The following is a 12,332-nucleotide window of genomic DNA, read 5'->3' on the forward strand; positions in this document are numbered from 1 at the left end:
ATTTTAACTAAATATTTTACGGCTTAAAACTTTAAAATATAGTAGAAATCTTTTGTATGATATATCTTGATGACTCTTTTGTTTAATTTAATTGGATTTTAGTTATCAAGCTAATGAGGTGACTCATCGTTTGACTTATTTCTTTTTTGATTTAAAGAACGTTATATTTGGTCAATATTGTATTCTACATTGTTATGTAACATAGACATGCCTGTGTATCACTTTCTCTCTTGTTTTTTCTTAATTCTTGAATGGAATTTTATGAGCAAAGTTTTAACAAAACCATTATAACATATCACTTATCGCGTTTCTCAAAAGAAATTTAAAAAAAGAGTTCACGAGTTAACTTGTAAACAAGAAAGTTAATGAATTTCATTAATTATATTTTTTTTTTGCTAATCAATATTCTAATCTAAGATAAATTAGATGAAAAGGAGGTAATCAAACTTGTATACAAAGAGAACATATTAACTTAATCAACTCCGTTATATTGAAATCATTTGTTACTCATTTTTGTTGTTCAAAAGTTTAGATCGTACACCAACGAGAACAGCTAGCAGCGAAAATCGAACTTAAATTAGAGATTAATCACAAACACTCCCTTACTAACTGAATCAACCATCCTTTTCCTCTTCAAATAATTTTTCATTTTTATTTTATATTTGTCAATGTTTGGAATAGTCATATGTAAACACAAACAAATAATGAAGAAGATTGAGTTGAGCTCAATATTGCTGATCAAATTTCTCATTGTTTTTTAGCTCAAAAATACATTTTCTCATTGTTTCCACACGTTATTAATATTGACCATGACCACTGACTAATTCAAGAAAACTTATCAGATTTTTCAGGCCGTTTGATTGTATCTGACCAAATCCAACCACACTTCCTATTGTTTCATTACCCTTATAGGGCAAAAAAAAGAAGTTAATATAAACAATGCTCGACAAGGTTTTGGCAGTAACAAATAAGAGTTCGTTGTGAAGTGTTTTTAAAATGATTAAAAGTATTTTTGGTAAAAGTATCTTTTAATTTAATTTTTAGTAAAAACGTAAATGAATTTAAAAAAAAAATACTTGAAGTACTTTCATAACTGGTGCTTTCTTTAGAAAACACTCAAATACTTTTAAAACTCAAAAATATTTTCTCTAAAATATTTTCTGTTATTTAAAAAAACGAGTCGTGAGTTAGCAATTACGCAACCTATTTGGCATGCATGTGAAAATGGACTTTTGATGGAGCATCGTGGCCTATCGAGGTCGCATAAGTCATTTGATTGACAAACCAGCGGGTGGGATGTCCTAGTCTTCCTAAAGTTGGGTCAGCAATAAATACGCGGCAAAACGGCAAAAATCTGAGTGAACGGATTAATGTTACTAATTTTACAATAAATACCTGCAAATATTTACCGACGGTTTGTTCCATGTTTAGTTTATTTTGCTTCTACTATCCTAAATTTATGTGGACGTAATATGATGACCATTATCCACTGTATTTATCTCAACTGCGTGGCCGTGGAAGGTTTGTGGCCATTTCTTTTTCTTTTTTCTTTTTCCATTTTTTTGTTCGAAGTTTGTGGCCATTTCTATCATTGTCATCCTTTTAGTTGCGACATAAGTTGTATTTCGAATTGGACCGATATCCAGTGTCAATTTATTTTTGCCAATTAGATTTTTTATATTACTTTGAAAATTACATAATTAAGGGCTGACCTCGAGTTAGTGCTTGAATGTTAAATACAATGCTCTAGTCAACTCATCTAATCATGCTTACCATGAGCATTTAAACTAGAACCGCACTCATAGAGCTAACACTAAATTGGTTAGCATGCATTAGATAACGTAAGTAAATAATGATGAATCTCGATCATTTGTGAGTGAGATATTATTATAAGACCCAATTCATTATTTAAAATATTCACAAAATTATCGATATTTTTGTTGAAATATACGAAAAATTAAAGATCGATATGGATAGAATGTGAAATGCAAATTTCACTCTAAATCGCGCGAGATATAGGATTAATGCATATCGACACTATTTACTGATCACTACTTAAATTTTATCAGGTTCATTGCAGATGTCAAACTTTTGAATTTTTTGAATATTTTTTTTGAATTTCGACTAAATCTAAATGAGTTGATATAACTACCCTATTACAAATTTCAGTCGAAAGCAGCCAATGTCGATATCAATATTTCCACTTAAAGTGATATTTTAAATTATATAGAGTTTATGGATTATGATAGGAAGCCACCCAAACTTTAAGTCATGTGTTATTGTTACAACACCTGCTGCTGCATCCGCGCTAATCTTCTTGCTGATCATCAGGATTCTGAACCGAGAAATGGTTTACTTAGCCTTAGGCCCTGCCGCCTGCCTTGCTAAATAATTTGGTTAAACATATAATTAATTAATGTTAACTGATTGAGCTAATTGGTGTGTGTGTGTGTGTGTTGGACACACGGAAAAGTTCACGACGGTAGACAATGAGACGCGAGTGAAAGAAGCTGAGGTGATTGAAGGCGGACTTCTGGATTTTGGACTTAGCTTATACCGTGTTCGGTTTGAAGTCACAGAGAAATTAGGAGTTGCCGGGGGAATTGGAACCCTCTTGGCTTTTGCTGCTGCATCATCAAAACCACAGTCGAGTATGATGTCAAGGAAGAGATGACTGATGCTCCCAACGCCTCCTCACTCGTCTCTATCGAGCCATTCGTTACCATTGCAGAGGCAGCAAAGATCCATCTCAAGAAAAAATAACTTGTACTAGTTGCACGGGCCTGGTATGTGGCACCTATCAGAGAAGAACACACACAAACTCTTTCCATAAGTATGAATGATGTTTGTGTTTTCAGATGCGGGTTGATGATCCCCATTCCCCACCAACTTTTCTTCTTACCAATTAACTATATAATTATAACCCCTCTACTAAAAAAGTTATGAATTACTACTAAAAAAAGTTATGAATTAAAATGCGTGAAATTCTCTTTGATTTACCAAACTTGCAAACTCCTTTGCCGTCGGCCTTAGCATTTGAATTGGGTGCCGGTGGCTATTCTTGTCCAAGTTCCTTGTTTCCCTCTTTCCCTCTTTCTCTTGATCCTTTTCTCTCTTTTTCAATTTTCCCCTGAGATTTTTCTCAGTTTCCTTGATATTGTCTCAAATTTTTCCGTGAGTTTGTCTTACTTTTTAGCTTCATGTCCCTCTTCTCCACCCGTCCCTCTCCTCTAACTATTCTTTTCCAAACCCAAAACTCCATCTCCCCTCTCTTTTCCCCTCTACCTCCCTTCCCCATCAAACCATCCCTACCCCACCCTTTGCTCTGATCAACAGACTCCGGGCCGAATATGGTTGCCAGATTTATTTCTCTCCCTCACTATCCCTCCCCTCCCCCCCCCCCCCCCCCCCCCCCAAAAAAAAAACGGCTTGCTAGATTCCATCGAGGCCAAGTGTATTGCAGCTTTGGCCAAAGTAAGGATATTTTACATATCCCCTTAGCCTCACCTTTTACTCATATGTTATTGTGTTTGTATATATTTGCAAGGATTTGTGAATGGGATTTGGATCTAGTAACTATCTTTTGGTTTTGCATCTTTGGTAAAGAAATTTTGATGTGGTGTGCTTCTTGTTGTGGGTTTGGTACTTTTGTGTTGCGATGTCTTGTTCGTTTTTACCACTCGGTTGTTTTCTCTAGTGTTGTTGCTTCGGTAGCTGTTTTCGTGGCGGTGATGGCGGCAGAAGTTGCTTTCTGCATCAAAAATCAGGAATTTGGGTTTCTGTTTTAGTTTATTTAATTGAGTTGGGCTTTCATGTATCTATTCCTCCCAATATATTTGGATTATTTGCCTTCCTTTGTGTTGGCTTATAACCTTCTATCGGATTAATTAAATTATCTTTTCAGACAAAAAATAAATAAAATTATGAATTATCAAAGGTGATATTTAAATAAAATTATTAATTTTATTGCAATCTAATTATTTAAGTTTACTGGACAAAAAAATTGATTTTTATTTTTAATACAATAAATAAACAAAATCAATCATCATGTTTCAAGTTTATTCTCTTACCCATAATTTAATACCATAATATAACGGTATTTTCTTTCACTTGTAACCAGAAAGATTTATGTTTATTTTTCATCAAATACAAATTTAAATTATATTATTACACATTTATTATGAGACTAAATTCATTGTCTTTCCGTTGCATCAACGTAGATAATATCATTTTATCTCGTCACCCTCATCCTCAAGTCAGACCATTTGCTATGACATAACTTTGACGCAAATGATTGAGCAATTTTTTATTCAACAAAATTTGAAAATGCTTACTTCAAACAATCGAACAAACTGAGCAAGAAGGGAGATACGTGGGCTCTTCCTGCTCTACGCAATCCCTAGGCGCTCCTCTCTCTCCCTTCCCTCTCCTTCTCTCTCTTGCATTGCAGAAGAACAACTCCAAATTATCATCGCTCTTTTCTTTCAGTAAGTTTCCTGTTTCCACATCATTTATTTGTCTAATAACGTTTTCAAGATCATCTGGGAAGATTAGATCTCTCGTTTTTAACGTAATCTGATTATTTATGTTTGCTTAAAATTGTTAATTTATTACTAATTTAATGATCTTCTTGTTGGATCATCCGAGGACCCATTTGCCCGATATGCTTGATCCGTTGCTTTCAGATGCTTAATGGGTCAGGGAATGCTTTGCATGTTGAATTTCGGATGTGGGTTTTATTTGGGTCATTTGATTTTTCTCCATTTTTGTATGCAGAGTAGCTGCAACACGGCACCATCATCATTGCCAATGGTTGAATTTAATTTTGTTCTGGCATTTCTGAACTACTAATCGATGGTCGAATAAGATTTCCTGAAGTGGGTGTTTAATTTTCACTGGTTTTGTCTGTTCGTTTAATCCGAGAATTGCATTGGAGCACATCAAATAGTTGTATAGTTTAATGCAGGATCAAGACTTTATCCGAATTCGGGTTGTTGTTTTTGAGTGATTTGCGCAAGGTGAGGTTTTTGTGGGTACCGGTTGCTTCTGATTGAAATGCTGTATGAGAGGGAGTGGGAGTCTAGTTAAAGATTTAGTTTTCAGGAATTATGGACTTTCAGAATAATTCTCAGCTCGAATCGGGGAAAATGGAACAGATTGTTTCCCAATTTCTATTGAAAAGCTTGCATATTGTTTTGGACTCTAGGATTCCTTCTCTTCACCCACATGATCGCAGTGGTGACCTGTCATCTGCAACTCAAGTGAGAAAGAGTGACAAGTGGTTTAACTTAATACTAGGAGACCGCCCTGCAGCTCTTGAGAATTTAAATTTTTGGCACAGAAGTGTAATGGATCCTATGATAATTGACATTATACTTGTTCGCGGAGGACCTAGTTCTTCTGTTGACAATCTGTATGCGAATACAGTGGAGGGGACGTCTGTTGAGACAATCATAGAGAGGTGGGTTGTCCAGTACGAAACTCCAAGGGCTGTGGCTCCCCAAACTGGTGACACTTCAGCCTCTTACAAAAAGACATACAAGAAGTCAATCATTCTTTTACGTACTCTTTATTCGTATATGAGACTTCTTCCAGCTTATAGGATCTTCAGACAGCTAAGTACATCTAGTCAGACTTACAATTTTGATATTATCTACAAGGTGTCTTCACTTAGAGATCCATTCTCAAGGGCGGAGGAGGAATTGATGGAGGAGTTCAGTTTTGCTCCCGTAGAGGCTCATCCTGGCCGCCTTTCTTTATCTGTGAATTACCGTCCAATGCTAGCTGATTTCAATCTTGAGCCTTCAGCACCAATGCCACCGAGGATAATTACTGATTATGTTGGTAGTCCTGCCGCTGACCCCCTGAGGTCTTTCCCCTCATCAGGGAAGGGTTTTAGTGCAACTTCCTTTCTGTCGAGAGGAGCACGACCGCCATCCAGTGTGCCACACCAACGCCCACACAGCTGGACAAGTGGCTTCCACAGGCCACCTCCTTTTATTCACAATAGACCCTTAGTTGGATCTCCACCTGCATATCGTGCATCTCCTATGTCACATGATGTTGGATCTCCTCCTATTGATACATTTGCCAACAGAGGTCAAAACTATAGACCTCTAAGTCATAAAAGAAATATGAGTTCAGATGAGTATCAGCTTTCACCTCCATTTTCGCCATCCCCGTCGCCATCACCCCCAGCATACTTGTCCGGTGGTAATTTCAATCCTATGCAAACTCGAATTCGTTCAGGAACTGCCCCTGTAAGCATCCCCCTTCCAATGGGGGGCCCTAGATACTTATCCCCCAATTTTTCTGATCCAAGTAGAAATCCTCTTCCTCCTTTATCACCCAGAAGCACAAGAAATGATCATTCCTCTCAAGAGTCTCCATCTGGAATCAGGGCAATCAGAAAGTTGGATGTTTCAAGGGCCGGAGAGACTCACCCTGGAAGTTCAAATCATTACATTGGTCAGAAGGTAGTCCCTGTTTTCCGATTATGCAACCTGTGGTCTTGAAGTAAATTGTTTCTCACAGTTTCTATAACACCAGCTTTTGTTTGTTTCATAGGTGATGAAAGACAGCAAAGATGATTCAGGGCGTTTCTCAGGATTGTTGTCATCTAGTGGCTCACCACGTGTTGGATTTTCTAGAAGCTCGAGTAGATTGTCTTTCCAGGATGATTTGGATGATTTTGAGTTCTCATGTCCGTTTGACGTGGATGATGTTGATACACCAGATTCTCAAGCCAGGTACTTAATAATCTTTATGGTATACAAATTTTCTTTTTGGTCGAATCTCTGTGGTATATATGCATATATTTGCAGTCATTGCCCATTTTTGACCTAAGATAAATTTTGATTTCTGCAGTGGTATAATTTTATTTCCACCATAATTGTTGTGACTACTTTACTGCATGCATTGTTCATGCTGCTCACCGTAATGGTTATTTGCTTCCGTCTTCTTGAACTTTTGGATTTTATGATGGAATCTGGATAAAAGAAGCAGTAAATAACAGAACATAGTTGGGTCTTTTTTGTACCTGAATCCCTGTGATGAAATTTGTTGATGCACAAAATCGGCAAGGACTTCGGTACAATAGAAAGTGTGAGGCTTATGACCTTCGCTAGGTTGCTCTGGTCATTAGTGTGGATAAGTATGTAAATTAATAGAGATAGGGAAGCAAACAACACAAGATGTACGTGGTTCACCCAGATTGGCTACGTCCACGGAGTAGAGGAGTAGAGGAGTTCTCATTAGTTGTGAAGGGTTTACACAAATACCTAGGTTCAAGCTCTCTTTTAGTGAGTTCTAGTGAATGGTTTAGTACAAATGACATTAGGGATTATTGTGGGAGAATGATCCCCTTTTATAGAAGAGAGTTTCTAGCTTTGTTCTGACATTGACACGTGTCATGTTGTGATTGGCCTCTGATATCGACACGTGTCGTGCTGTGATTGGCTTCTGATACCGACATGTGTCGTGTTGTGATTGGCCTCCTGGTTGGAGGAAAAGTCTTGTGGGTCCTTAACGGTATGTTGTTGACCGGTGCTTAGTAGTTTCGGGATTGGTCAAGTATGGTACAAACAAAATTAAAAACCATTGTATTTGCTTACATGGTCATGATCTATCATTTGCCTGGTTCATCTCTTGTATCGGAATTCACTTTCCGTTAGAGATTGTAACTATTGTTTTCTTAGCTAGATTCTTTTGGTAATGTGCATGGTATGTTGAAAACGTAAGAAATGGAAACATATGATTACTATGTTTGACGGGTTATTTACTTTAAATGACTTGAATTGACATGTCTTTTCTTGCCTTATCGTATACACACAATCTGAATTTACATTTAGGATATTGCTTGCTGAAAAAGATGCATAGCTTGCTCCGTATCATCATATATTTCTCTCTTCACATTTTGGGTTAACAGTGATGGCAAAAGGCCTTCAGAGTTCATATCTCAGTCACTGCCAATGGGTAGAAAATCACAAGATGCTGCTGTCGGCGTTCTGGTTCAGATGCTGAGGACAGCTCCGCCTCTGCGCCAAGATTCAAGTTGTTACTCATCCCAGTCTGGGAAGAATGAGCATGAGGGAGGAGTTGCTACGGCTTCTGGTTTCTTTATGCCGCGGAAGACATCCGATGCACTGGAGGAGCTCAGAAGCTACCGAGATATGAAAGACCTTCTACTCTCCAAGAGCGGAACGCGGGTGCTTGCCAAAGACGAATCATAAAGAGTTGGAGTTGCTGCAAGTGTTGCCCAAGTTGAGCGCCATTGCCGTGCTATGGTTTCAAAATCTGAAAACATTATATACATTTTCATGTGGATAGACTGAATGGAGGACTAACAGCCTGTATATATCATGACCGAAAACTTAGTTACTATCTTTAATTCAGTTTACTGGAACTTTAATGACCATTAATGTTTAGAAAGTGTGTATACCTTACTGCTTACATTACGGCCACTCCTACTTTACCTCGGATATTCTTGGTCTTAACCATATCCTTTCTCGTGTACCCTAACTAGCATTCGCATCTTCACAAGCTCTCTCTTTTGGAGAAACTTCGTTTACCTCAATCTTTTGCCTTTTCCGCTGTGTCTGGTGTTGTTTTATCCCTTTTTTTTGTTAAACTCATTTTTGCACGTGTTGCTTTTTAACCGCCCAACATTCCATATCATAAAGCATCGGAATCAACAATATATATCTGAATGTTTTTCTTTATACAAGCAATATCGAGAGAGAATTGAACTCAAAACAAAACCTCAGGTACAAGGGTGGGTTGAACACTCCTTAGTCAACTGAGCTATTCATAACTTCATAAATTGACAAAGAAGATGGGCCAAAATGAAATACTCAAGTTCTTGGACCCCAATTGGCAAATATATTTTACAAAATATGCAATGACCCTGAGGCCAATATGAGAATAAGGTAAAATATGAAATGTCCGTATCACCCTCGTAAAGTACAAAATAGTAAGGGTATAATTGACTCTTTTGGCTTGCGCCATTCCTTCTCAAGTGAGGTTTACTAACACACGTGCGTGGTTGAAAAAGAAAGAGCAACCGCGCTGTTCGAGCAAGAGTAAAGCAAAGCGCGCGCACCGGCGGAGGCCCTCGGCGTTCTTCAGCAGCTCCGCCGCCGTAAAAATTGTGTATTTGGTCGATACTCTCGTATCCGAGCAATGGATTATTCGAGTTGCCCGTTCTGTGATTTGACAGTTCTGTCCGCCGAACTTGAAAGGTATTACAATATGCTGCAAATAAATTTAATCCCTTTTTTTTTTGTGAATTTTTTATGTGGTTGAAATTGTAATGGTATGAATTCGAATTGCAGGCACGCCAACGGTCACTTTGAGGAGGTTGAGGATGATGAGGTCGATGAGCAACTGGCGAGGGATTTGGAGTTTGCCCAACAGCTTTCTCTCGCTCCTGCTTCACCTCCATCAGCCATGGTAGCTACTCTTCTACTTTCTGCCTATTACTTTTTTTCGGAATTGCTTTTGAAGTCTAAAGTGTTTTCTGACAATCAAAAGCGCTTATGACAGAAAAATTAAAACCATAGACTTATAGAAGCAATTAATAGTATAGCAGAAACACTTTGAGCATAAGTGATTCCTAAAGAAGCAGTCCTAAACGAGTACTTATTCCATGCTCATCGAAAGCATATAAGAAAAAAGAACAGATTTTTATTTGTTTTTCTTTGAAAAAATATTATTTATTTATTTATTTTATTCTTGTTATTTGTTGCTTAATCTGTAATCCGAAGCTCAGTCTACTGATTTATTGGTTTCGTATTGATACGCGCCGCAGAATAATCAAGCAATCGGTGAATTACCATGTTGGCAATGTGATGGAGACATTAGTATGGAGGAAAAAGTTTCTTGCTTGATTGCTTTACAGACTAGGACTACTTTCCACAAGATTGAAGGTGGCTTAATGGCATTGCTCAGAGGCTGTTTGGAGTTAGAACATAGAAATACAACCACTATTGTGTCCGGTTATATTGATCATTTTCAGAGCATTCAATCCGAGGACAAGGGGTGGGGTTGCGGGTGGCGTAACATCCAAATGCTTAGCTCCCACTTGCTTGTGCAAAGGCAAGAAGCTCGGGAGGTTTTGTTTGGTGGTTCAGGTTTTGTTCCTGATATCCCATCACTTCAAAGGTGGCTTGAGATTGCTTGGGAAAAGGGTTTTGATACACTTGGTTCTGATCATTTTGCTAACAACATTTATGGCTCAAGAAAATGGATTGGAGCTACTGAATGTGCTGCCCTTTTCCGTTCTTTTGGACTTCGAGCAAGGGTAGTGGATTTTGGTCCCAAGGAACTTGAAACATTTTATCCTTCTCTTCCTGGTTCAAGTCTTGGGAAAGAGGTAAAGAGAATACAGGATGGCGGAAAGAGGAAAGCAATCCAGGTTCGTGGCCCGATGGATAGGTATTTGTTGGTAAGGAATCATGATACTACTCAAGCAAGTTCCAGTGGACTTGAAAATTCGGGAGGTTCTAATATCCAGCTTGGTGACTCTATGGGTAGCACAAGTGATGAGATTTCGGGAAATAAGTTTACAAGGAAAAACAACGGTCGTCAGGTTCTCATTGATTGGATCTGGAACTACTTTTCTGACAATAATTTTACCAAATCTGGAAATCATCAGGTCATTGTCAGTGACAAAACGTAAGTTTTTTTTTTTTTTTTTTTTTTTTTTTTTTTTTTTTTTTTTTCCTGTTTGGATCAGTAGCTGTAGTACCAAGAGAGCAAAATGCATTCAAGCACTATGTTTTATAAGTTTTTTTTTTTTTTTTTTTTTTTTTTTTTTTTTTTTTTTTTTTTCCTGTTTGGATCAGTAGCTGTAGTACCAAGAGAGCAAAATGCATTCAAGCACTATGTTTTATAATTTGTTCTAATTTGTAGAGGGATTTTTCGAGCAGACCCTTGTACTTCCAACATGATGGACATTCGAGAACGATTGTTGGGATTCAAGTCAAGCGTCAACATAATGGGATGCTCCAGCACAATCTCTTAATATTAGACCCTGGCCATGTAATTTCCCGCCTGTTTTTATGGATCCGTGGTGCATCTTGAAGTTATCATCCTTTATTTTGCAATACACTATTGAATACAATTTAATTTTCAATCTTGTGACACATAATTGCAGAGAACGGAAGATCTGGAAAGATCGCTTAGAGAAAAGGCAGGATGGCAGAAGTTTGTAAAAAGAGGGGTTCACACGCTGAAAAAGCCACAGTACCAGGTAATGACCATTTAAATCTTAAATTTGCCTTTGGTTTTGATTACGCTCTGGGACTGGAGTTGATGTAACGGTTTTGTTCAGTTGTGCTATATCGATCCTGGAATTGCAAGCGGGAAGGAAAAGGAGTTGCTTAAGACAATGGAAAGCGTCTTTCTTGAATTCTAGAGGATCCTGTTGTACATTTGAGACCCGGATTGAAGCTTTTCCAGTCGTTTCTTGGCTAGAGGAACGGATAGTTCGCTTATATACGATGAGACAGGAAAGAGACAGATGAGATACATTTGGGATCAATGCAGCCTAAAAGAGAACTTTGACATTCACTGTTTTATGGTTTGCCTGCCTGAGCCTTCGAAAGACAATTTGATTTCTGAAGATATTGCAGTTGCAGTTTTTTTGTTGACTTGTTCTGTACAAATGGTCTTGACGAATGATAGATTGACTTTGAGGAAATGCGTTACTCTTAATAGCTTTTGTATGTGCAAGAGTGCTAGAGAGGTCAGGGATTCAGATCTTCCTACTCTTCAGCTGCTAGGGAGCTGTGATGTTTGGCCAGCTCGTAATCTGGGACATATTGGTTATTTGGTGGCTGACACAATCGGGCAGCATGGAAAGAGTGCTGGAGGGGTTGGGGATGCCTGGAAGATTTGGTGGCAGACACAATCACGTGGCATGTAAATTGCTTTCCGGTGTAATACATGCCTTCAATGGACAGGTTCTAAAAGACGCTAGGCACTAGTTTGACATCCCAACAGTTTAAATCTTTTTGTACATTTTTGTTAATTTTTCTTTTATTTCTCTTATCACTACAAAAACTATTATGTTCATGTTCTTCAAAATATATTTTTCCGTGCAAAATCAATTATAATTCGTATTTAAGCACTTGTGATCAACGAATTAAAACCTAAATTTAAGGATATTTGAAACTTTTTTCTTTTTGTTAATTTTTCTTTTATCTAAATCTAAATTACATATTAATAGAATCCTCTTTGCCAGCCAAAAGAGGGTGAAAGATTATTTAACGAAACAAAATTTTGTTATTTATTGTTTAAGACTCACCTACCGATGATTTTAACATCTCTAT

The 12,332-nt window shown here is 37.6% G+C and overlaps 3 protein-coding genes across 8 annotated transcripts; all 3 read left to right on the forward strand.

The window, feature by feature from the left end:
- The first annotated feature begins 2,271 nt into the window (after nucleotides 1-2,271).
- Nucleotides 2,272-3,337, forward strand: LOC148696056 (norbelladine synthase-like). Its single transcript, XM_088697461.1, has 3 exons — nucleotides 2,272-2,350; nucleotides 2,433-2,584; nucleotides 2,617-3,337. Exons 1-3 carry the CDS (start codon nucleotides 2,272-2,274, stop codon nucleotides 2,761-2,763), a joined length of 378 nt encoding a protein of 125 aa, XP_088553587.1. The 3' UTR covers nucleotides 2,764-3,337.
- An 845-nt stretch (nucleotides 3,338-4,182) lies between these two features.
- Nucleotides 4,183-8,430, forward strand: LOC137733892 (autophagy-related protein 13a). 5 transcript variants are annotated; one of them, XM_068473104.2, is made up of 5 exons: nucleotides 4,305-4,487; nucleotides 4,777-4,877; nucleotides 4,967-6,476; nucleotides 6,568-6,749; nucleotides 7,928-8,430. In XM_068473104.2, exons 3-5 carry the CDS (start codon nucleotides 5,109-5,111, stop codon nucleotides 8,229-8,231), a joined length of 1,854 nt encoding a protein of 617 aa, XP_068329205.2. In that variant the 5' UTR covers nucleotides 4,305-4,487; nucleotides 4,777-4,877; nucleotides 4,967-5,108; the 3' UTR covers nucleotides 8,232-8,430. The 5 variants fall into 5 exon arrangements, with proteins under 5 accessions (XP_068329203.2, XP_068329204.2, XP_088553242.1 ...); XM_068473102.2 differs by having other exon boundaries at nucleotides 4,183-4,487; nucleotides 4,777-6,476; XM_068473103.2 differs by having other exon boundaries at nucleotides 4,209-4,487; nucleotides 4,782-6,476.
- Nucleotides 8,431-9,014: 584 nt separating this feature from the next.
- Nucleotides 9,015-12,130, forward strand: LOC137735405 (uncharacterized). Of its 2 annotated transcripts, none has more exons than XM_068474831.2 (6): nucleotides 9,015-9,239; nucleotides 9,333-9,450; nucleotides 9,809-10,674; nucleotides 10,929-11,040; nucleotides 11,156-11,251; nucleotides 11,333-12,130. In XM_068474831.2, exons 1-6 carry the CDS (start codon nucleotides 9,181-9,183, stop codon nucleotides 11,414-11,416), a joined length of 1,335 nt encoding a protein of 444 aa, XP_068330932.2. In that variant the 5' UTR covers nucleotides 9,015-9,180; the 3' UTR covers nucleotides 11,417-12,130. The 2 variants fall into 2 exon arrangements, 1 of the variants encoding a protein (XP_068330932.2); XR_011068646.2 differs by having other exon boundaries at nucleotides 9,034-9,239; nucleotides 10,912-11,040.
- The last annotated feature ends 202 nt before the right edge of the window (nucleotides 12,131-12,332 follow it).

Source organism: Pyrus communis, chromosome 7 (assembly GCF_041283825.1).
Source record: "Pyrus communis isolate YQ-2024b chromosome 7, ASM4128382v1, whole genome shotgun sequence".
NCBI classification, from domain to species: Eukaryota; Viridiplantae; Streptophyta; class Magnoliopsida; order Rosales; family Rosaceae; genus Pyrus; species Pyrus communis.